General features: G+C 40.0%; 4 protein-coding genes across 13 annotated transcripts in view; all 4 read left to right on the top strand.

The window, feature by feature from the left end:
- The first annotated feature begins 2,700 nt into the window (after positions 1 to 2,700).
- On the top strand, positions 2,701 to 7,943 carry LOC116670481 (protein max). Of its 4 annotated transcripts, none has more exons than XM_032501042.1 (4): positions 2,701 to 2,937; positions 4,894 to 5,001; positions 6,330 to 6,453; positions 6,623 to 7,943. In XM_032501042.1, the coding sequence occupies exons 1-4, from the start codon at positions 2,749 to 2,751 to the stop codon at positions 6,805 to 6,807; spliced, it is 606 nt and encodes a 201-aa protein (XP_032356933.1). In that variant the 5' UTR covers positions 2,701 to 2,748; the 3' UTR covers positions 6,808 to 7,943. The 4 variants fall into 4 exon arrangements, with proteins under 4 accessions (XP_032356933.1, XP_032356930.1, XP_032356931.1 ...); XM_032501039.1 differs by having other exon boundaries at positions 6,593 to 7,943; XM_032501040.1 differs by having other exon boundaries at positions 6,315 to 6,453.
- A 2,058-nt stretch (positions 7,944 to 10,001) lies between these two features.
- LOC116670474 (ras-related protein Rab-15) lies at positions 10,002 to 15,852 on the top strand. Of its 3 annotated transcripts, none has more exons than XM_032501028.1 (8): positions 10,002 to 10,021; positions 10,489 to 10,583; positions 13,730 to 13,790; positions 13,879 to 13,939; positions 14,026 to 14,103; positions 14,292 to 14,381; positions 14,830 to 14,895; positions 15,019 to 15,852. In XM_032501028.1, exons 2-8 carry the CDS (start codon positions 10,496 to 10,498, stop codon positions 15,169 to 15,171), a joined length of 597 nt encoding a protein of 198 aa, XP_032356919.1. In that variant the 5' UTR covers positions 10,002 to 10,021; positions 10,489 to 10,495; the 3' UTR covers positions 15,172 to 15,852. The 3 variants fall into 3 exon arrangements, with proteins under 3 accessions (XP_032356919.1, XP_032356918.1, XP_032356917.1); XM_032501027.1 differs by lacking the exon at positions 10,002 to 10,021 and adding an exon at positions 10,336 to 10,403; XM_032501026.1 differs by lacking the exon at positions 10,002 to 10,021 and having other exon boundaries at positions 10,354 to 10,583.
- Positions 15,853 to 16,297: 445 nt separating this feature from the next.
- On the top strand, positions 16,298 to 17,703 carry gpx2 (glutathione peroxidase 2). Its single transcript, XM_032501029.1, has 2 exons — positions 16,298 to 16,588; positions 16,853 to 17,703. The coding sequence occupies exons 1-2, from the start codon at positions 16,367 to 16,369 to the stop codon at positions 17,204 to 17,206; spliced, it is 576 nt and encodes a 191-aa protein (XP_032356920.1). The 5' UTR covers positions 16,298 to 16,366; the 3' UTR covers positions 17,207 to 17,703.
- A 1,386-nt stretch (positions 17,704 to 19,089) lies between these two features.
- LOC116670471 (signal-induced proliferation-associated 1-like protein 1) overlaps positions 19,090 to 23,029 on the top strand; it is a 35,710-nt gene continuing 31,770 nt past the window's right edge. For 4 of the 5 annotated variants that reach the window (XM_032501020.1, XM_032501019.1, XM_032501021.1 and 1 more), the window contains exon 1: positions 19,090 to 19,280. The gene's annotated coding sequence lies outside the window, so the exon portion shown is untranslated. Of the gene's footprint in view, positions 19,407 to 23,029 lie in introns of all 5 variants that reach the window. The other variant, XM_032501018.1, reaches the window with a different exon arrangement.

Here is a 23,029-nt window from a genome sequence, read left to right as displayed (position 1 = left end):
ATACAAATGATCCCAAAAAAAATCTAAAACAAAAAGTTGAAGTGAACATTTTTTTGCTGTACCTATTAGTTCTGTGGAGCAGGCACAGGGTTCTGAAGAAGTCCCATTGTCCAAAGTTGATTGGGAGTCAGGTTTTGTTCCATTCGCATGGCATGGTTATCCCACCCTTCTTTGAAAGTGTCAAGGTCCCTCTGGAGGCGTGGTACAAATACATAGTGGGCACAAAATAAATGCAGACTGTTGGAGGTATCTGGCAGGCAATCCTCTTCTAGACTGAAGTAGTTTGTAATATACACATGATATCGCCATCCACACATCACGCCACAAGCGCTCCACCCTACAAGATAAATACAAAAACTATCAGTGCACTATTTTAAAGAATGGGTATATATATATATATATATATATATACATATATAATATTACAGGCATAAATACACAAATCACATTAGACACTGATAGTTTTTGCATTTTTAACATTATCCGTTTAAAACGTACTGGACTGAGCTACATGATTATAATGTTAACTGTTCTAAGGTAGCTTAAGACAAGTCAGTGAACGCGTTATGCATGTTAGTGAGTGTGTGACTTGCCTAGAAATCTGTCATCTCCATTGACAGCGCGGCAGGTGTAGTCAGGTGCAGCGTACACTCATCTGTTCTAAGTTTACTATTAATATTTACATTGATTAATAACAGTTAACAAGCGTCCGTTAGGACTTTTTTTAAATGGACAACCCTAACAGCAATGTATGGAACCGTACTAACGTTATACAACTAGCTAGCTAATGTCTGATTGAATAGCCCGGAGCAGCCAATGCGGCCTCTCTTTATTTACAGATCCCCATGAAAGTTTCACAATATTAGAAAGGCAAATTTGATTACCGTTATCTGTTGGAGCCACGAGTCTGTCATTTCTATCCAGTTCAGCAAGACCTCTTTTGGCCTGATGTAGCTAATGTAGGGTGACCAGACGTCCCCGGTTTTCGGGGACAGTCCCCGGTTTTCGGGGACAGTCCCCGGTTTTGGTGACCTGTCCCCGGCTGGATCTGTCCCCGGAAATGTCCCCGGTTTCTGTGACTGACAGACCCGAAAGTGGAATGAAAGAAAGAAAACTCTGACCAAACGGAGCCGATCGAGCAGCGCTGCTCAGAGCTCAGAGATGTTCTAGAAAGCCGTGTTTTACGATGCTAAAATCACTGATTATTTACATGGAGTCTGGTGGCTTTAGCCAACGCAATTTCGCAGACTTTTATGTTTTAAAAAAGGATCTTAATCTTTAACAGAAAGGTCGAGCTCCTTAGAAATCCTGTCCATAATGTTGTCTGTTGGGGGGAAACAGCTCTAGGTCTAGTGTCCCCGTTTTAAGTTTTACAAAAATAAAAACATGACGTGTTTTGGAGGTATATTTGCTTCTGAGCTGAAAATGTCCCCAGATTTTATCTAAGAAATCTGGTCACCTTAAGCTAATGCTCGTGTTTGAGCTGTATTTGGGGCCGATGGTGCTGAATATTTTGCCTTAGCACGGTGATGAGGCCTTGTGCAGCAGCAACAACACTAGCCTCAAACTCCTAGAAGACAGAATATGAAAAAATACTAGATAATAGGACAGACTGAGATTGATCCCAGCGGGAGAAATTAGCTAACGTCACTATTAGCTACAATTTAGCCATTGTTAGCGTTAGCTTGTGTTTGCGCTAACACTGCCAGCACAGCACAACGTCCATTGAAAGTTAATATTAAACCTTCCTGCTTATATTGGAAAAAACAACTAACCAACTGCAGAAGTAAAGAGACTTACTTGAGATTTGGTGGCTGCAGGTGAACTTGTCAAAGCCATTGAAGATATACGGCCATGTAAGGTTATTCCAGGCCTCTGTGAGGATGACGGTCTCAAGGCCGTTTTTCCAGGTAGAGGGGCGCACAGTCACTCTCACGAGTATATAGTAAAATAGTATAGTAAAATATATGTAAAGATTGAAACTGAAAAACACATCATGATGCATAAAAATATCAAAATAAAATAATAGGATTTTGAGATTTTTTTTCTTCAGTTGAACATTATTCAGTGCCAATACTTGTAGTTTCAAAGCTAAATGTTATTTTCAATGCCACAGGTTACTGTCACCGTTCTAGCTCCATACCCCTCAAGCCCCGCCCCTCTGCGCCAAAACAGTGACAGACAGTTGAAAACTGAAAACAGTGACACTGTAAAAATCCTGACAGCGTAAAAAATGTTCATTGAAAGAAAAAAACGAAATCAAGAAGATGAGTAAAGTTTGAAACTGAAAAACACGTGATGCATAAAAATATCAAAATAAAATAAAATGATAGGATTTTGAGATTCTTTTTCTTCAGTTGAACATTATTCAGTGCCAATACTTGTAGTTTCAATGCCAAATTATATTTTCAGTAGCCTACCACAGGTTACTGTTAACATTAACATAATTGCATTGTGTTTAGGGCATCATGTATTTATTCATGACAATTTAATAAAAATGTTTCTAATATATTTATTTATAACTACACAACACATATTTGATTATGATCAATATAAGGCTGATATGTTTGCAACTTGTAGATAACTGTACGGAGATAACGGTATATTTTGGTGGGCGCGTCCAAATCCGTGGGCTTGTGGGGCATGTGGTTCACTTTCCGGTGCAAAGGGGACTGCGGGTGCGCAAATAACTTCATTACCCACAAGGTCTTGTTTTGTTGCGCCTGCGCAGTTAATGTTTTCCCGTCCATGTGTAGGCGAATCACGTGTAGAGAGACCGTTGATCGTCATGTCTCTGCTGTAGCAAAGCTCCGTGCTAGATTTTATTATTTGCCTCCAGTTGTCGCTGCGATTTGTTTTGACAGCTGCTTGTTTTCTTTTCTCGTACCTGTTTACCGAAGAATGAGCGAAAACGATGACATCGAAGTCGACAGCGATGTATGTGGTTTAGTTTCCTTTAGGAGTAACGTTAGCTAGCTAAATTGTTAGCCAAACAGCAACTTTAACATTCATGCCAGCCTAACGTTACGCTATCTGATGGAGCTAACGTTAGCTAGCTAGCTAGTTGGGTTTCTTGGCTAACACTAGCTAGCTAGATTTTAAGACAAATATGGAGTGACCTATTTGAAACTAAGTGTTTTGGAGTAATAATTGTCTGACTGGCTTGTTAATGAAAGTCAAGAACATTAGTCAGGTGAATAAATTGTGTTGTTTTACTTCGGTCAAGTGAGCCGTCGTTTGTGAAATCCAGTTAAACCAGCCATCGATTGGCTTCGGTAGCTTATCTATCTATCTGTACAATTACGGTACAGGTGCTGGAAGTGGCCAAAAAGCACGTAACGTTAGACAGACTCTTGCTCGCTTTGTTATATTACAATACACACCATTTGAGGAAGTCTTCTTGAAAATGTGATAAAAGGTTTGATATATAGGTTTGATGTATATATTTTAAATACATATAAATGAGCCTTCACTGCAAATACTATGATAAAATCGTTTTAATAATCCCAAAGGATGCAATTGGCTGTTATATAACATTTTAGGTAATTCTATTTTACATTTAAGAGAGAATTAAAAGAAAAGTCACATCTAAAGTCAATGCGTTGTAACTCATAGAACATGCCTTCAAAGTTGAACATAAGTAGTTTTTTCATAAATATTAAAACTACTTTAAAATGGTTTATAATGTTATATCAATAGACGATACTCCGATTAGATCTCTTTTGTTGTAGTTAAGAAATGAGGGGATTTCCCATATATTACAGTGCGTATGTACAGTGGAGGTTGGATTTACATTTATTCGGAGTTTCAATATTGCTTCATTGGGTATGTGGAATGTGAGAGTTATTGTAGTTAGCGTAACTTTTAACGTCCATCTTGGCCGCCTTAAGCAATGTTACTGTAATTGCATGAATACACGCGCAACAAAACTCAAACGGAGGCTGTGCAAAATAGGACCCTAGAGACTGTGTTAATCTGTTATTTACCTGCAGCTTTCTGGCCCTTTCCACAGTATGTTATATAACAAAAATCCAGTTCTGCTGCAGGACCTCACACTGCATTAGAAACATACTTGTAACATAAAAAAACACACAGTACATGCCAATTTAAATTACCCATGGTTTACAAACCAGCTACATTTAATAAGTTTAATAACGTGTTGTTGTAATTGAGTATGCATATGAAAGCATGTCAGATCCTCAATCTGGTCACATATTTCTCAGAGCCTCTTGCAGCTACATGTAAAATGTGTATAGCAATTGCCCCCATGGGCAAATCTTATCAAATACCATATTTGAGTGTTTCTAAACATGTTTACATTTGTGTGGTTGACCTGGCAAATTGTTCAAATGACTGTATGATAACTATAAGATCAAGATATGCATTCATTCAGCCATCTTATGGTGTGAGAAGTTTCCACGCCATCTAGCGTGTCTTAAATATTAGACGGACGTTGCACAAATCTATGTCTATTTCCAATCAAACCTCCAGGAGCTTTGAACTAATTTGAGTTCCTGTGAAGGACAGTTGTTGGACAAGGTGTTAAGACGGTCAGGATATGCTGGTCCAACCCTTTCAGCAACTGAAAGCAAACAGCACACCTTCAGTTGAAATTCTGTAAACAGATCCCCTCCTTATAAACGTACTTGCACTACAAGTTCCTGCTGTATGATGGCAGGAACAATTAGATTTCCACTTATACACACAAGGACCCTGTGAAAGATAAGACAACTTATTCAACTTGCTTGCAATTGCAGCTTAAATGCCTCCCTGTCTTAAAATACACATGGTAATCAAGTAATAAACTTTCTCATGACTTCCTTGGTTTTATCTTGTGTGCTTTTGAACATATGACATGCATTGTAAATACAAACATGGCCTGTCCCTTTGCAGGCAGACAAGCGAGCCCATCACAATGCGCTGGAGCGCAAACGCAGGGACCACATTAAAGACAGCTTTCACGGATTACGAGATTCTGTGCCTGCTTTACAAGGGGAGAAGGTGAGAGGAAAATATATGCATTTTCTACATTCAATAATCCTACCAGCAAAGATATTTAATCTTGTTAAGGTAAGACTTATATCAGCTGTCTATCTCAGGGCACAGCAACCTTGTTCCCATAAAGAGCCATGTTTAGATGTGCGACCATCCATTCATCTTCCTTAATGCTAGCTTACTATTGGCATAAGCCTGAGCTGCATGTCCTTATGAGGGAAGAAGACAAACTGATGCCAAAAAGTGTATTAAGTTGTGCACATGCCAAGCACTTTTTTGAAATGCACGAGAGCTGTATGTCATCTTGCACAACTATGCTTTCAGACTGTTTTCACAGCTCTGGAAATGTGGTCGCCCACAGTGGTCAAGTCTGCAGCTTATCATCTGCTTTTCCAAATCCATAATATTCATCCACCTGATCAGACATTATTTAATACATTTTGTACTAGGGTTGCTCAATGATGTAAAAATCGTAATCAAAATTATTTTTGGTTAATATTGAAATCCTGATTCTAGATATAGATAAATTTGATAGATAAACAAATGTGTCATAAACCCGTGTCATTCAGAACACAAGGCAAAATTGGATTTTACTTGCAATTCGTAAATAAATTGTTTAATCAATTTTTTTGTTGATAACATCATTTTTGGGACCGTTGGGAGCCGAAATTATGATCAAAATTCAATTGGACAGCTCTAGTTTGTACCCATTAACGTCTATGCTGTTTGGTTGTGTTCTGCTAAGACAGCTCTCTTACAGCTCTAAACCAGAGGAATGACAAAATCATGGGCTTGTTTTAAAAGCTGCCTATCCCAAGCAAAGCTATCCACGTGTCAGTCAGGTCCAAATGATGCGATTTGAGATTGTCCATTTCAAGTCCTCATTGTACTTCTACAGACTGTAATGCAACAGCTCTATACTCTTTTAGCATCATATCCCACCTAACCAAGACAGATATGTTTGTAGTTATTGTCCATTTCATCAGTCAGTTTAGCATTAAATTAAATCCAAGTGCAGCCGTCACTTGTTTTCAGTATGCATGTGTCACCGTGCTACAACATGAAGAAAATAGCTGTTTTTGTGCTAGGTCATTCTACATTTTTTCAATGTTCTAATTGTGCTTAAGGTTGCTGACCTTTGGCATAGTCTTGTTATATTACTCTTATTTTGTAATCCAGATTAAAAAAAACTAATTGCAACATGCATGTATAACACTGTGATTACTGCATAACTGTGTTGGCACAATTAATGTTGTTCTGCCTGAACAAACAGACACTGCAGCTTTATTCCCATGGCTCTCTGAAATTTTTGCTGACAGAGTTCTGTCAAACAGGCTTCCCGAGCACAGATTCTAGACAAAGCCACCGAGTACATCCAGTACATGAGGCGAAAAAACCATACCCACCAGCAAGACATTGATGATTTAAAGAAGCAGAATGCACTGTTGGAGCAGCAGGGTAAGTGAGAGACTTCCCCTTTTTGTTGTTGTTGTTGTTGTTGTTGTTGTTGTTGTTGCCGCCGCCGCCGTCCTTTTACGTAGAAGTGTGATGTGGTCTTTTAGTCACAATATGCAATATTTGATGAGATCTCCTGCAGTCTTTGTCTCTCTATCTGTGGGTACTGCAGTTCGTGCGCTGGAGAAGGCGAAGGGGAACACTCAGCTCCAGACAAACTACTCTTCTGACAGCAGCTTGTACACAAACCGCAAAGGCAGCGCGGTGTCTGCCTTTGACGGCGGGTCAGACTCCAGCTCTGAATCAGAGCCGGACGAGCCGCCCAACAGAAAGAAGCTGCGCGTGGAACCCAGCTAGACTCGGGTCGCCCCCTCCCTCTCCAAACAGACTCTTTTTGCCCACCAGCCCCAACTCCTCTCACCTGTCCACACTCAGTCCTGCCTTCTAACGCCAGTCCAGAAGACAAGGTGGAGACTGTGAGAGAGGTGCTATTATGTATAAAACGCTTCTACCTTCCTTTTTCCTCCTGGCAAGCATCCTGTCACTCCGTTCGTGGCCCAGCAACAACTTTTTAAGATCCCAAAGTAAGGCAGCTCTGCAGTTTTGAAGGACTTTATGCTTTTTTTTTTAAACCTCATTATAACCATTCGTAATCAGATGTGGAGACGACAAGGTATGACGCTTTAGTAAAGCTACACAAAATATATAATTTTTTTTCCCTCTTATGGTTGTTTTGGATGACCTCTTTGCAATCGGTTGGGGTTGTGAGACTTTTTCGACCTTTGACAAAATGGTAATTAGGGATAGTTTACCTTTTTAATATTCATACTTTTCCAGAAAAGAATGTGAAGTTGCTTTTGAAAAGAATTGTCTGTTATGCAAGATGCAACCCTCCTTATTCAGTAGGTGGCTGTTTTTGTCTTGAAAATGTATAATCAAATGAATCCCTGTATTTATAGTGACTCACTGAAATTGATTTCCTACCCTTATGTCTGGTCTCCCTTATGTTTGGCTTGAGTTTCCAGAGAGCAAAGGAGGATGAACAAGTTGACCTGCTGTTTTAGTGGATTTTCCACAGGTTCAACTATTTATTTTCCTCTATTTTTATTATCAGATAAAATGTAGGTATAAAAAAAAATCCCCAAATGGATATTGAATGTTAGGCAATGCAATTAAAGGGCAGTGACCTTTTATTTTTGTTAATGAAAGTCCATTTCAGTGTGTAGTATATAACACTGTATACTCTTTAATGGTGTCAGTCCTGCAAAGAAAAGCCTTCCCTTGAAATATTTGCCTGTGCTGGGAACGTTTATTTTTCTTTCTTTCTTTTCTTTTTGCAGAGGTAAATTAGTGTGTATGTAATCAATATTTGTTTGTTCCATTCCATGGAAATTACAGGTATGTTGTACATACTGCCAACGGTTGTCTTGCAAGTTAAGGCAAACCTTTATTATGAGACTATAAATAAAACTATTTTATCCTTTTGGGATGTATTTGTGTCTCAACATGTTTTTAATAACATCTTATGATAGCTTTAGTACATTAAGTTTCCTAAATGGCAGTGGGAGCATCCGGAGACTGGTGCAGGTTACCAGGCCAAACTCATCAAATTGCCGGCAGAGTGGGCGAGGTTTATGCAGTCTAGGTGCGGGTACCATAGACCGTAGGTACCAAGGCTACTATTGACTACAGACGTCAAATCCTCCGATGGGCCATTGCATTAAATTGAGAAGAGTTGAGGGACTTTACGCACAATTATTTTTAAAGCCTAATTCTGCAGTTTTAGTGTTTACCTTTTAATATTAGAATTTTTAATTGAAATATGAGATTAAATAAAATGTTATAAATTGGCATGACATAGTGCTCTTTGGATGCTGTTCTATAGACCTTAGTGGTCCCCTAACACAATATCTGAAATTTCTTTCCCAAAAGTCATTCTTGGTGCAGCATCTAGAGCCAGTCCCACAATGAGCTTTCCTTAGTACGAGCCATTTCTGAGTGTGTAGTGATTACTAACAAACAGAATGTAAATTGTGATTTCCCCACAGGGGATCAATAAAAGTGTACAATTATTATTTCAACATTTCAAACAAAGCCAGATATTGTATAAATTGCCGTGAGCTTTACCTTCACCACTTCTAACACAGGCCGAACATAATCTTATCTTGGAGCAATGCGAAACTATGTCAGAGCTGACCTGAGGCCTGTACTACGAAGCAAGAGTTGGCGTTAACGAGGTAACTTCAGGTTCAACCCAGTGTTGTGTGTATCACGACGGTGCATCACTTATGGGGTTAAATCGCCGTGGTAATTTAAGATGAACACCTAACCTGGTCGGGAGCAGGTTATGTTGAAGATGGAGATCAACCGGTGCAAAAGCACCGCCTACTGACCAGTCAATACGCAGTGAACGGCGTCACCATTCTTCGAACATCCGGGGGAGCTCGCGGACATGCACGTTAAAACATTTAGAGCCCGACAACCCCGTTAACATTCCCCGATGGGTATTTTTATTAAAGATGTATATTTTCAGCGGATGGAATTAGGTAGGACTATATGGCTACTTGTCGGGTTCTTGAGCCGTGTGTTGCCAATAAGCACATCGGTTTGAATTATGTTTTTATATTTATCTTGCTCTCACGATAGCACCACTGCCAGGGTTGCAACTGAAATAAAACGCTAGCTAAAGCCACGACAGTTCATGGAAAGGAGGCTTATTACAAGTGTAGGGGATAGCCGGGACAGTTGAAACACTTTTTAATTAAACGTAATTTACAAAGCAGTCGTATCACGCTGAAAGCTAATATTTTGTCAACCTACACCTGTCATCTGTCAAATACAGTTGCATGCTCAGCTTTGAACAATACCGTTAGGGGTTGTTACAGCAAAAGTGGGACGTGCGTAATGTTTTATCCCTCCTGGACGGGACGAATGAAACATCTAGTTTAAGCCATATAAACTTCCCATAACTTTAATATTTTACTATATCTCTCTCGCTAGCTTATACCACTAATTACCGTGGGGAAAATTGCGTATACCCCCGCGAATCACATACATACTTCAACCGTCAATGGGAAAACACCTCTGCTGAAGTGTTCCATTCGGCAACGATAATACGAGACGAGACAACGCCGTCGTCATTAAACTGGCGATATCAACGTGAAATATCGGTGATGAAAAAGACAACACTAAAATGTTCTCTCTCTCTTTCTCTCTCTCTCTCTCTCGGTTCTCTGTCAAGTAGCCTAACACTAGTCGTAGGCTGTCTTCCTCAGATGTAGAAGTAGCTATAGCCAACTCTAAGTCAGTATAGGCTACAGTGGAGTAAAGATGTTTGTTAGTCCTTCTATAAGGTTACAATCTGGTTTTAGAGAATTCTACAAACAAACAGCAAAACCACAGGCCAAGCAATCGGCCCTTTCCAAACAAGCACATTTTCAACGGGAACTTTACAAGTTTGTTAAAAAGAAAAACATTTTGGGATCAACCAGTGTGGTTGTCCCAGTTTACAGCAAGAATTCAAGCAGCATCTTCATGGACGCTGGTTGTATGCTGCCTTCTGGGGCAATAGGTAATGTTTTAGAACACACCGGCCTGTCGCACCAGCTGGCACTAGCTGTGTGTAAATTCTCGTAAATTAGGGTGTAAAGTCCCAGCGATACGTTTAAATTACCGGAACTCAAAGTTCAAATGTATTTTTAACGCAGTGTAAAAATAGGAGAAAGTACTAAAAAAAAAGCAAATGTGATGCATTTATCACATTGTGTGGTTAAAATTGCCTACTCGGCAAAATCGAACCGAAACATAAAATAGTCTGCTATATTTCTTGGAAAAAACTGCTTAAACAACCGCCTTTGTAAAATGGTACGAGTTGTTGTTCTAATTGACTTAATTTACAAATCCCGAGTATAGAAGTACGATTGTCCGAGGGACCCTGGAGGCAGCACACAGGAGTGAGCCAAAGCTACATGGAAGAGTCATGTTTTTTTCTTCATATTAGTTTTTGGTCATGGCTAAACAGTACGACTTTTTGTTCAGGTTGCTCATGCTAGGAGACTCGGGGGTCGGGAAGACGTGCGTGTTGCGAAGGTTCACAGAAAGTGAATTTGATCCTTCACATATTTCCACCATCGGTAAGCCATCCAACAAGTTTTCAGTGACGCTTGTTTCGAAAACTCCTATGGCTGCGTGTTAGCCGCAGATTGAACCGGTTTAACATAGGTGAATACTTTTTGCAGAATGAATGTCGAGATGGCAACTTTTTAACTAAACTTTCTTAAACAATTGACCCAAATTTTCTCTTTTGTTCAAAATGTGTGAGCTGACCTACTTGGCTAGTAGGATTAAGTTAGTGTACTAAGTGCCTCAGGTCTTAACAGCCCTGAAGCTGACTGAAAATGTCTTAAGAAAGCTACACTGATCTTAAAAAATTGCATTTTATAACAAAGATATGCCCCCTAAAGAAAGATAGGGGCATATCCTCTCATACATCCTGTAGTTAGAAAGAAAAAAGAGAAAAGAAACAAAAACGGTGTAAAGGTGTGTATAGGCATGGATGTATGCATCTGTGTTTATGTGTATGCATGTGTTTATGTGAGCAGTAGGTAGGTAAATATAGGCCTATGGTGTATGCGTATGTCAAGATGTGTAAACAAGAGAAGCATAATATTGTTTTTTATTTACTAAAGGATAAAAATGTCCAACAAAAAAAGTTTGTTCATGAACTACTTTGTACTCCTTTTTTAACATGGAAATTTCTTGTTTGAATTACTTACAATAAATTTGGAAGATTGTGCTGAGAAGTACATGACCTTATTTATCTGTCAATTTAATTTTATATATATATATATATATATATATATATATATATATATATATGTGTGTGTGTGTGTATATGTGTGTGTGTGTGTGTGTGTGTGTGTGTGTGTGTGTGTGTGTGTGTGTGTGTGTGTGTGTTAATAAGGTCTGAAAAAGCTGTTAACTGTCACAATAACAATGGAAATGAATGTCAACCACATTATTTTCTCTGCCCTCCATAGTGTTTTCATCCTGTTTATTATTCAGAACATGGCACTTGTAGACTGATATGCACATTAGTGCTTCATATCACACAGATCTCATCAGCCTGGTTTCCTGACTGTTTGATAAACTAATGACTTGGAGGAAAATGGTGTGGCCGTTTTAGACTAAGAGTAAAGCAAAGAAAAACAGTCACAACCACTTTCATTGTAGGCTATATAGTTAGTTGTGACTGTGAGAGAAAGTCCCGTAGTGTAGAGTGAATTCAGGCTAAAAGGTTTATGAACTGCAAGCTGAAGAGCTGATTTGAGGAGAGCTTTACATGGGATTAAACCCAGTTATTTAAGAACGTGCATGGTAAGTAAATTCCCATTGCTTTAAGATCCCTGATGTTGTGATTGTTGGTTACATTAGACCGCTTCCCTCCAGATCTGCATCCCCATTTCTCCCAGTGTCAGTTCAGAGAGCTGTGGCAACAAGAAGACACTGACATGGAGGTTGAACAGAACGCACAGCTTTGCATATATTAAATAAACAAACTCAAAGGAAGCAAGAATGGGACATTATTAATATGCAAGCTTGTGTCAGTGCGTGGTAAGATGGTAAAAAGGCTTTGTGGTCCACAAGAATCCATATTTTAAAGGTGACACACGCCATACATTAACACTATAAAATAAGGATTTATTCTTTAGTATTGTATTTAATACATTTGAATTTCAACTTGTCTCTCCTTAAGCCAAATATTAGTCTTACCTAGGAACACGATTAGGATTTTTACATAATTTTACTGGGATGTAGTTTAGAAGGCACATTTTCTGATTCACTAAAGACTTAACATTCAAATCATACGCATTTGAACGTAACATCATACAGAAATTCGGCCAGCCGACAGAGTCATCGATTATTTTAGTGTCCTTCATAGCGGAACTTCAAAAAAAGGAGGTACAAAAAACGGGTGTTAAGGGATGGCTCACACAGCCGTCCCCCTTCTGATTGGCTCACCAATCAGAAGGTTTGTGGTTCGATCCCTGGCCCTTCAGTTCCATGTCGAAGTGCCCTTGGGCAAAACACTGAACCCTAAGTCTGCCCTAAATCCTGTCTTTTTCAAGCAAAAATGCCAAACCTGATCTTGTTACAGCTTCTCTAATCTGAGGCTTAATTTGCTGCTTTACTTTGTCTTACGTGATAGTTTACTAAATTGCTGGGTTTTGAATTGTTAGTCTGACAAAATAAGCAATTTGAAGGCATGTTGTTGTTGTTTACAAAAGTTTAATCGCTATTTTTCACCAGTTTCTGACATGTTTTTAGATTAATTGTATAATCAGGAAAAAAATCAGATGAATTATTCTTGAAAATAATATATCACATAGTATATTTAGGACATTAATACAGTATATACACAGTAGGTGGGGAAAAATGAGAAATTCTTAGATGCATCGCAACAACAACTTAGTTTAGGCAAGAGTGCAGAAAAAGAATAAAGAAAAATAGCCAAAATAATATATATTTTTTTTATATACACACATGATCTAATAAATACATAAAATAATTTGGCAAAACACATAAAGGCTGTTCATCTTCTTTTATCACATTACATCTGGCCACCTCATATTTCATGTTCTAAGAAGCCAAGAGATTTCCACCCATCATACACAGTATGTAGAATGAACAATGAATATATTTCATGTTATAATATTGTTATATTTCGTGTCAACACTGTAAAGGGGTTGCTTCAATCTCATTGCACAGGTACTGCAATTGTGTATAATGACGATAAAGGTATTCTATTCTAAAATGAGTTTTTTTTTAGTGGGCTCAGCATACAAGCTAAACTAAAATTGATTTAAGAAGATAAACAGGCCGGCAGCTGGTGTTATTCTGCCACATTTCTTAACTCCCTCGTCCTGTTACCCAGCAGTAAAAACACACAGCTGCAGCTCACATCAGTTGCAACCCCCTTGTGGAGACACAATGATTTAAAAGCTGACACTATGCAGTGCTAGAGATATTATTCATTAGGGATAATGGTGTCTCTGAGCAACCCTCTTTTAAGTGCTTACAAACACACAATAGCCCATGGAAAATAGCACAAAGCAGGATTTTTGCATCAATTTGCCACAGTTGCATAAGTGATTCCAGTTTGACCTTGTTAAGGTGTTCGCAGTTGCATCACAAATTCCTACTGTCATGTGTTGTTGACTCTGTTTTTCTGTGGAATTAAATGTAATTTTCTTCTTTCTTTTTTTTTTTTTTTGGGCAGGAGTAGATTTTAAAATGAAAACACTAGAACTAGATGGAATCAGGGTGCGAGTCCAGATATGGTAAGTTATGCATGATTTAATTGCAATCACAGAACGCTGACGTGCATATTGTGTGATCGTCTTCTGCTGTGTTTGGTCGTCTGTGCAGGGACACGGCAGGTCAGGAACGTTATCACACCATCACCAAACAGTATTACAGGCGTGCACAGGTGATCCCTCCATATGAACAGCAAGTTACCTTCATGGCTTGCTGTAGCATTCATTCTTTAATCCTTCTGCGTTGATTCTTGACCAGGGTATCATCTTTGTATACGACATCACAAGCGAGTTGTCCTTTCAGCACCTAGTGAAGTGGGCCAGTGATGTAGATGAAGTAAGGCAATAAGCTCTCTCATTTCACTCCTTTGGCCTTCACAGTAACCCAGTACTTGTACCAACTCTCAGTGCACTGCTGAGGCTTGCTGCACACAGAGTGGCTTAGTGTGAGTGACAATATGATTAATACCCCTTATCTCTTTGCTGTCTGTCTTGACTTTTGTTTTGCGTTGTTGTGTTTTGCAGTATGCCCAAGACAAGGTGCAAAGGATCTTGGTAGGAAACAAGTGTGATGAGGAGCTCAGGAGGCAGGTGACAAAGGACCAAGGAAATAAGGTTTGATTTAACCTTAGTTTTTTTAATTGTCTTTTTTTACATGTAGCTTACTCAACAGCATGATAATATAACTTCATAAGTGATGTTGTAGATATACAAAAAGATCCTAAAGTACGTAATTTTACAAGTTTTTCTGCTTTACATTGAGCGATAAAAGGTGACCAGGATTAAATGGTAAGCAGATATTTCTAAAGGATACACAGCTAAATCTAACAGTTTGGTTTATTAGTTTGTCAATTATTTCACAAACTATGGAACAGAAATACTGTATTAATGTGAATTTGTCTTAAACATTTTTGTTGATGAACAAATTGATAGGTCGGGTAACAACAACTTACATCCAGTTTCCTAAACCCTGTGTTCTTTTACTTGTGGAGAAAACTGACCAAGGCAAATAAAATACCTTTTGTCGTACTTATTTCAAACCATATCCACCTGGACAATGCAGCTAGCAGAAACTTATGGGATGGAGTTCTTTGAGACCAGCGCCTTCAACAGCATGAACATCTGCGAGGTAGGACACCTGATGCTTCTCCAAAGAAACATTAGAAATGTGCACACATACTGCAGGGAACTTACCCGCTAAATTCATATTTATTATCTTACATATTTATTTTTCACTTCCTCCTTCCTTCAGTCCTTCACTCGCATGACAGAGTTGGTGCTGCAGGCTCACAAGAGAGACATAGACAACTTGTTAGGATCCCTCGATGATTATCTGGAGAAGGCCATTTTGGAAGAAGACAGTGAAGGCACCAACAACAGCACTCAGAAGACCTGCATCTGTTAGAAAGAGGGCCATCACAGTACCGTGACTCGCACTGTAGCTAAAGACATATGTTGCCAACTGTGACATGACTCAGCCCTCCTCTGCTTCAATCATAGATACCGTGACCTGTTGGCCAGGAGGGCGCTCCATTGGTTTCACTTTTCGTATGTTGGTGCAGTGGTAGATGCAGTTAGCAGCTGCACACACACTCTTTACATTTCCCCTGGTGAAATGCAGTATATATCTACAAATTGATTGGTGACGGGTGGATCCATTAAAAAAAAAAAAAAAAAACTCAGTTTATTAATTTCTAAAGAGCATAATGTATTATGACAAGGCAGCCAGATGACAGAGTTGAATTATTTACTTCTCGAAACTCAAACCAGAGTGGATTCTTTTACACAATGGGCTTATTTCTTCTAGAGCGACAGTGTTTTGCCATGTTCAATGACCTTTCTGAATGCAGTACATGTTTGTTTACCATCCTGAATGTATACATGTTTTTGTTTTATAAATGTGACTGGCATTGCTTACTGTATGTTATGCCTTTAAGCAGTACTACTGCTGCTTAGAATATGTTTACAGGGTCTGCCCAGGTGCCACGGATATGTCATTTTAATGTTATTTTTGAAACTCAAGGATGTTGCAAACATTTTTGCTATGTATAAGTTAATAAATTCCAATTTCCAATATTTAAAACAATTTTTTGGGAAATCTGAGCCTTGCTGAGCCACAAAATTTTGGATTGAGAGTAAAGTTAGGTCCACAGGGAGTTAAGATGGGTTCATTTATTTTTCATCACCTGCTCCGTGTGCTCTTTAAATCTTTGATGACTTAGAAAACTGATACATACAATGCCGAAAACATCCCATAATACCATTTGACCATGTCAAATACAGTACATACTCAAAATACGACTCACATTTTAAAAGAATTCAGAGAAATTCTAAATGTAAACCCTTTCTAAGCTTCTCCAAAATAGGAGAGAACATTGTAAATCACGCAAAACCTACTTCATGTACTTGTGTGGTTTCATCAGTTACATCAATCTGCTTCATCTGAAACTTGTAAAAGAGTATTGTATGTCAGGTGCGGATCAGTTTCTTGCAGCTCCATTTGACACCCACAAAAAGCAGCGAGTCAGGTGACCAAGCAGTTGGATGCAGTCACACGTTGAGCTCCTGTCTGCCTCCAGTGAGGAATAACAGGAGTCGAGATGACCTTCATCGCCAAGACCTTTTACGACCTGAGAGCCACCACGCTGGAGGGAGACTCGGTGGATTTCAATGTGTTTCGGGGACGGGTGGTCCTGATAGAGAATGTGGCCTCGCTCTGAGGAACCACCACCCGGGACTTCAGTGAGCTCAACCAGCTTCAGAGCAAGTACCCTCATCGGCTGGTGGTCCTGGGTTTTCCCTGTAACCAGTTCGGCTATCAGGTGAGTTGAGCAGCACGGTTTCCTCAGGCAATTCGTTATGACCCTGCAATATCTGTTCTTAATATAAGCCTAAAATCTCATACCTATACGCTGATGATGGTTTCTTATTCATGTGAAATGTATCAATTCACCTGTTTATACTTCACCCAATCAAGTATCAACCAACAAACCAACCAATAGCGGGTGGTTTGTTTGCTACAGTGTAATCAGCTTGATTCATGTTGTCATTTTCACAATATGAAAATAAATACTTGTGTTTTGCAGGAGAACTGCAGCAATGGTGAGATCTTGAATTCCCTGCAGCATGTGCGTCCAGGCGGCGGCTTTCAGCCTAGCTTTACCATCTTTGAGAAGTGTGATGTTAACGGGACAAACACACATCCAGTCTTTGCCTATCTTAAAGACAAGCTCCCCTATCCCGATGATGACCCCACCTCCCTAATGCAGGACCCCAAATTTCTGGTATGGAGTCCCATCAGCAGGACAGACATCTCTTGGAACTTTGAGAAATTCCTCATCGGCCCAGAGGGAGAGCCCTTTAAAAGATACAGCAAAATGTTTCCCACCATTGACATAGAGCCTGACATTCAAAGACTGTTAAGATTAACCAAGACCTAATAATAGCCTCTACTTCTTAATGACTTGTCATCCATCACAGTCAAAGCTGATATGCTGTCCTCCACACTTTTAAGCCTTATTAAATGAGGGTGGTATTCTTAAAAGCTAAGGGAATATTATCTGAAGCCTTATAAGTGCTTAAGAGTAGTGGAGGAATAAATTCAAACTGTCAAAATGTGGGCATACTTCATAGAAACCGTCACTTCTAAAGCCAGATATTTTCTTATGCATGTCCTTTTGTTTCGTGTCCTATGCTAGCCTGGCCAGCAGATGGTGCTACCGATTTGATCATAAAAGAAAGATAACTTACTGTGTTCATGCTTTTATGAATTAAGATTCATCACACACACACACACACACACACACACTCTCTCTCTCTCACAAAATGTTTGCACTGGAATAAAACCCTAAAAACCAATATTCTCTCTCACTGATGCATCTTCTTTTAATTGGACCAGTGAGGCACCTGCTATAAAGATGTGTTCCTCTGATAAAAAGGTTGGTTGTCATTTCTGAACAGCTCTGTGTAGGCATAGCACTGATGCTTAAAATACAGTGGAAAGGATCTGGAATTAGGACACATGTTGTCATTAAAACGCCCACAGGCCATTCCTGTGCATCATGCATCCTCTAGCCTGCTGATTCTTTCTTTAATTGTTGAGATCTCTTTCCGCCAATTCACAGGATCTAAATTTCTAACCAAGACATGCTGACACCAGTAGCCTACAGCTGCAGGAATGATTTACCAGGCCTACCGCAGAGGCCTTTAAAGACGAGTCCTAATTAATGCATATAGAGGAGCATCACACTGCTACTGTCTTAATGTTTAATTGTACATGCACAGTGTACACTCTTTGCAAGCTCTACAGATTGGCAGTGGCTTTTTTGCACATCCGCTCACATCGACATTAGCTGATGATGTCAGAGCTACAGACTACACAGGCCGGACAGTGCCCTAATGTCTTTGGCAGGTTGCTGCGGGGACAACAATCACCAGACACTTGTATTTCCGTTTGTAGACAGCCTGTCACTGTCTTTGCATATCACATTTATACATTTGTGTTGTTGGGATACATGAGAACATTTGATTAATATATTTCCCACATGCCTGCTGGTATGTGGTTGACAGTCAGGTAAGCAATGTTGTCTGTTAGAAGCAGCAAATATTGGAAGAAGAATACCAGGGACCTATTCTCCACCCTCTGCACTGCTCATCTGCACACAGTTTGCAGAAAAATACCACCAAAGATCATTTGTGTTTAAGTGAGGTGAGACTCACTCCCATGCAATTCTCACCAAATAATGAATAATTAAAATAACAGAATAAAACTCATCACACAGACATTTGTGTCAAATGGCACACAAATTATGACTTCATCTCTTGAAAATACTTCCATACGTTTGCATGTGTGTTGCTCCAAATAACCCAGCATGTAACTGCAGCAACATCATGTAAATAATAACAACAAGCACACTAGTCTTTACAATAGGCAATGTATAGCACTGTAAAAGTTCATCTTAAGACAGTTTTAGAAACTGTTAGAAATGTTTTGAATTTTTCCAACAAACATGACCTGTTTTTAACAGGAGATTTGCAACAGTAGATCAAAGGTTGCTGGGTTAAATGAGTCTTGCACTATAGAGCATGTGTTTGGTAGGCCTACATTATTGTCAGTAGAAATTTGACCAAACTTAAACACAGTAAAACATAAAAAAGGTGTGTAACTGGACCTACACAGAAAAGGATGTAAGTAAAGATTTGGAGTTTACAACCTGTGTTTTTAACGCAGAGTGAGAGCTCTTCATTTCCTCTCCACTCCGTCTACCCACTACAGGTGAGCACTGTTGCCACGGAAACGTTTGCTTTCCCCACGAAGCTTTCTCGCGAGACTCCGGGGGAGAGTGAGAGAGAGAGATAGCGAGGGGAGGCTGCCTGAATGATCTCATCCCTCCAGCAGCTGCATAGCGCAGCGAGGCAAACCCGTAACTTTCTATCAAACTTCAAAGTTGCCTTTCTGAGGATGACACCGGGCTATTTCAGGTTTAAACCGGAGCCAACACGTTTCCCGAGAAGGTAAGAGAGAGCGCTACGCAGTTTGTGTTTCGGACTCCCAGGACCTTGTTACGAGTTGAAACAAAAGGAGGAAAACCCGCTTCGTAGTGTTTGACATCCAAAAGCTTGAGGCAGAAAGGAGAAAAGGTGAGCTGGGAACGTGGTGCTAGTCATGTGCGGGGTGTTGTTTGTGGTACAAGGTGCCTAAGGTTACACACAACATCTGTCGGCTGTCTGTGAACGACAGAGCTCATCTTTGTGCTGTGACAAGGTGCAGTGTGGAGCCAGTGCGCAGTCAGTGCCACCACTGCTGTTATTTGAACTAATGGGGTTGGTGGTAGACGAAATGGACTCGGTAAGAAACGGGACTAGCACTGAGGCTGTCAACATATAGCCTATATGTACCCGCGGCGTCGTTATGTAGCTATGTCAAGGGCATTCTTATCACTGCTTTGGGGAGACGATTTACAGGTGGTATCGTGCACACTAGGCTACATATCTCCTTGGGTAACTGTCACCACCCGATGATCAGTATGGTGTTCCCCGTGTTTCATGCAGGTGATCTTCTTGTGCCACATCTGGCCTGGGAGCTCTGATTTGTTTACAGCATTGCCTGGTTCATCAGTTTGTTGAACAGATTAGGTCGAGATGATTGCAATTTGTTTAATCTATTAATCAATATAGCCTGCCATGTAAAATTGTGAACCACAACGTGGTAGTCATGGGCCGCCATAGCATTCTGATCAGCTATAACCCAATCAGACCCACCTTTGCTAAATGTATTTATTCATAATGTGCAGAATACACACAAATCCAGAATGTTATGTCTGCTATGGGCATAGAGACTGTTTTGAATTAGATATAGAATACAGATCAGGGCTACATGATAGAATGGGAAATATTTGGCAATGCAGGGCAACATGGCAAACAGAGGTTTGTTTAAATAGCAACAACCAGCAAAGTGTGCCAACCTTTCAAAGTTCAATGCAGTATTGTGTCCAAAACCAGCGTATTTACAAAATATCAACTGTAACAAACCAGTCACAACTATGCAGGTATAGGACCATAGACAGGTAGGACATGGAAAGTCATTGAGCTCCCCTCAAACTGAATCACAGCGCCTGCTCCAGTGGCTTGTTGGAGTTGGCTAATTCTGCATGAGTCCGCTGCAAAAAAGGAAGCTTTGGAGTTTAGCTTTTGGCAAGGATCAAGGATTGTTAGCATTCTCGATAGGTTTAGCTGACCTGCGGTGGGCATGACTGATCATACACTTCACTGCAATTTTTACTAGTGAGTCTAATCTCAGCATCGTCCTGTCTAAATTGGAGCTATTATTCACACTCGAATGCTTCTTGCTTGTCTGATTGGATTTCTTATAGAGAATTCCTCTTATGCAAAGAAAGCATGCATCCTCTGTTTTAATCTGCCACAATTGGCCAAGAACTCTGTCTTTTATGTTGTTGACAAAAATACCATTCAAGGATAAGACATTACTGCGTGGGCCTTAAACATCTCATTTAAGGAGACTAGTTTGCAGCCATAGTAGCACTAGGCTCATATGATATATTTTCATCTACATGTACACTCTAAAAGTTCCTTCAGAAGAAAGCCATTGCTTCTCACGTTTCTTATCAGCATAAATAGTCCCCCCTCCTGGTTTATGACTGAAGGACAGTGTTTCTATTTAAACCTTTTTCATCATACTTCTCACTCACAGCCATAACAATTGTTATTGTGCTTCATTTGTCGTAGAGTGTTTTGAAATGTGCACAGAAGGATGCTTCCTGTTGCTAAGTTGAGCTCATGTTTCTATTGTCTCTTGTGCACTGGCTCGAAGGGAATAGCTCGAGCAAAGATAAAAGACAACAACAAGAGGGGCATTGTGCAGCTTTATAATTTGCCACTGTGGAATGTGTGGGCTGCAATTATGCTAAGTGGCCATCATGATGAAATGCTTAAATTAACTGTTTACATTTTATAATGAATAATGGCATTATTGTTATGATTAATTCTCAAGTTCAAAGTGCATTATTCTTAACTGGTTTCATGGTTTTTAATGTATAAAGTAGGTTTTTGGCCACACTCTTTTCACAGTAATGTGCTGCTTCTTGGTTACACACTGCTGTTAAGCATGTGCCCCTGTCAGCGCTGGCTGCCTGTTACTGATGACAGACAAGACTACAAACAAAACAGACCTTCAGATATGGCCCTGGATGATCTGGTGCACCAGTGTGGCCAATGTCAGCTCCAAGGCCAATTCCTTCATGCCTGTTTGTTCTATGGTGACACCAGCATGAGTCATCTATTCATGAGTTTTGACACAACCTTCAGTCATTGTTTGAAATATATCACTTTTTGTTGTTGTTGTTGTTAAAAAAAGGAAGCTCCTTTAGTTTTCACATGAGTGGTATGTCTGGCTGGTATTAGTCAGCCTGTAGTCAGATGTCAAATGACTTGATGGTAATAGGGCCTCCAGCATTTTTTTCGTGTGATTGTCTTTTTTGCTGGTGACTGAGGGGGTTGATGAGTTTGATTGTAATGAGGTGTGACTACGGGTCCGCGTTTCCTGCTTGCTAAACTGTTGGAATGCTCTGTCTTTGTCTGGATCGGACGGTCCACTGTATACCAGCCAATGGAGGAAAGCAGAGGGCTTGGAAGCTACAATAGTGATGATGTAATCCCTTTTCAGCGAAATGTCACAGAATAAATGTGTGCAGACAAAGGAAAATTCCCCTCCCTTTCACCCCACCTGCCACAAAGTTTGGGGAATTTTTCGGACACTGTAATTATCTATGCTGGAGATTCTGTAGTGGTCACCTCCACTGAGGGAGTTTAGTAGTGGGGACAGGTGCAAAGTCTAGCTATTGACTCTGATCTGGACCTTAGCTGATTGACAGTTGTGTCTCCATTTGGTGGTCCTTTACAATACTTATACACTCATGAACTTAAGCAACTTTTCTGTGACTGGGTTCTGTCACGCTGCTTCCAACTCTCAACCCCAAACCAAAACCCACAGTCATGCAGAGATCAGACACCATGTAATTCCCCTTTTCTGCTCCCATCAAAACTCATGCGTGCTGAAAATGGTACGACATGGCCTTGAGATTAGAAGATGGAGAAGAAAAAGTTAAAAGTTTGACAAACGACCACTTACGAATAACTTAAAGTGAGACAAGGGGAGGAAAAAAACTTTCCATAATGAAGGAATTCGGATGACGATGATGATGATGTGCTGCTGCAGGCTACCTCGCTGCCACACAGTGATGATGACATGCTCAATATTGTCTCGACACGTCTGCCAGTTGCTACACTGTCTCTGTGCTTGGCCTGCACACTCTCTCCCTGGAACAGAATACAGAACTCAGACTCTGAGAAGAATCAAAACACCAAGCAGAGCTACAGGCCCATGCCCCATGCAGAGCTTATGTGGGCAGCGGTGGAAAGTAATTCCACATACAAAAACCCCAGAGGTTTTTTTGCTGTTGTCCCTCCTGTGGACAGAAATCTGAGAAGCAGGCAGGAATGCATGTGGGCTTGGTCATGGCTGAGGCTCAAAACAGATCTCAATCCGTAGGCAGGTCTGTTCAGCTTGTCCTCATTCCTGTACATGCTTACAACTGTTTTTGTTTCTCTCAGGAGCCACTGTTACCATTTGGTTTGTAGTAAAAACAGGAATGCTGGCACAACAATTTCAACATGGGAGGTTTTCTCCTGAAAAACCCTACTCTCTGAAGTGGAAGTTGAACTCTATCTGAGCTGTTTTCAAGTCT

Source organism: Etheostoma spectabile, chromosome 20, assembly GCF_008692095.1.
Source record: "Etheostoma spectabile isolate EspeVRDwgs_2016 chromosome 20, UIUC_Espe_1.0, whole genome shotgun sequence".
NCBI lineage: Eukaryota > Metazoa > Chordata > Actinopteri > Perciformes > Percidae > Etheostoma > Etheostoma spectabile.
The sequence above is the reverse complement of the archived record's forward strand: the minus strand, read 5'-3'. Positions and strand labels throughout refer to the sequence as shown.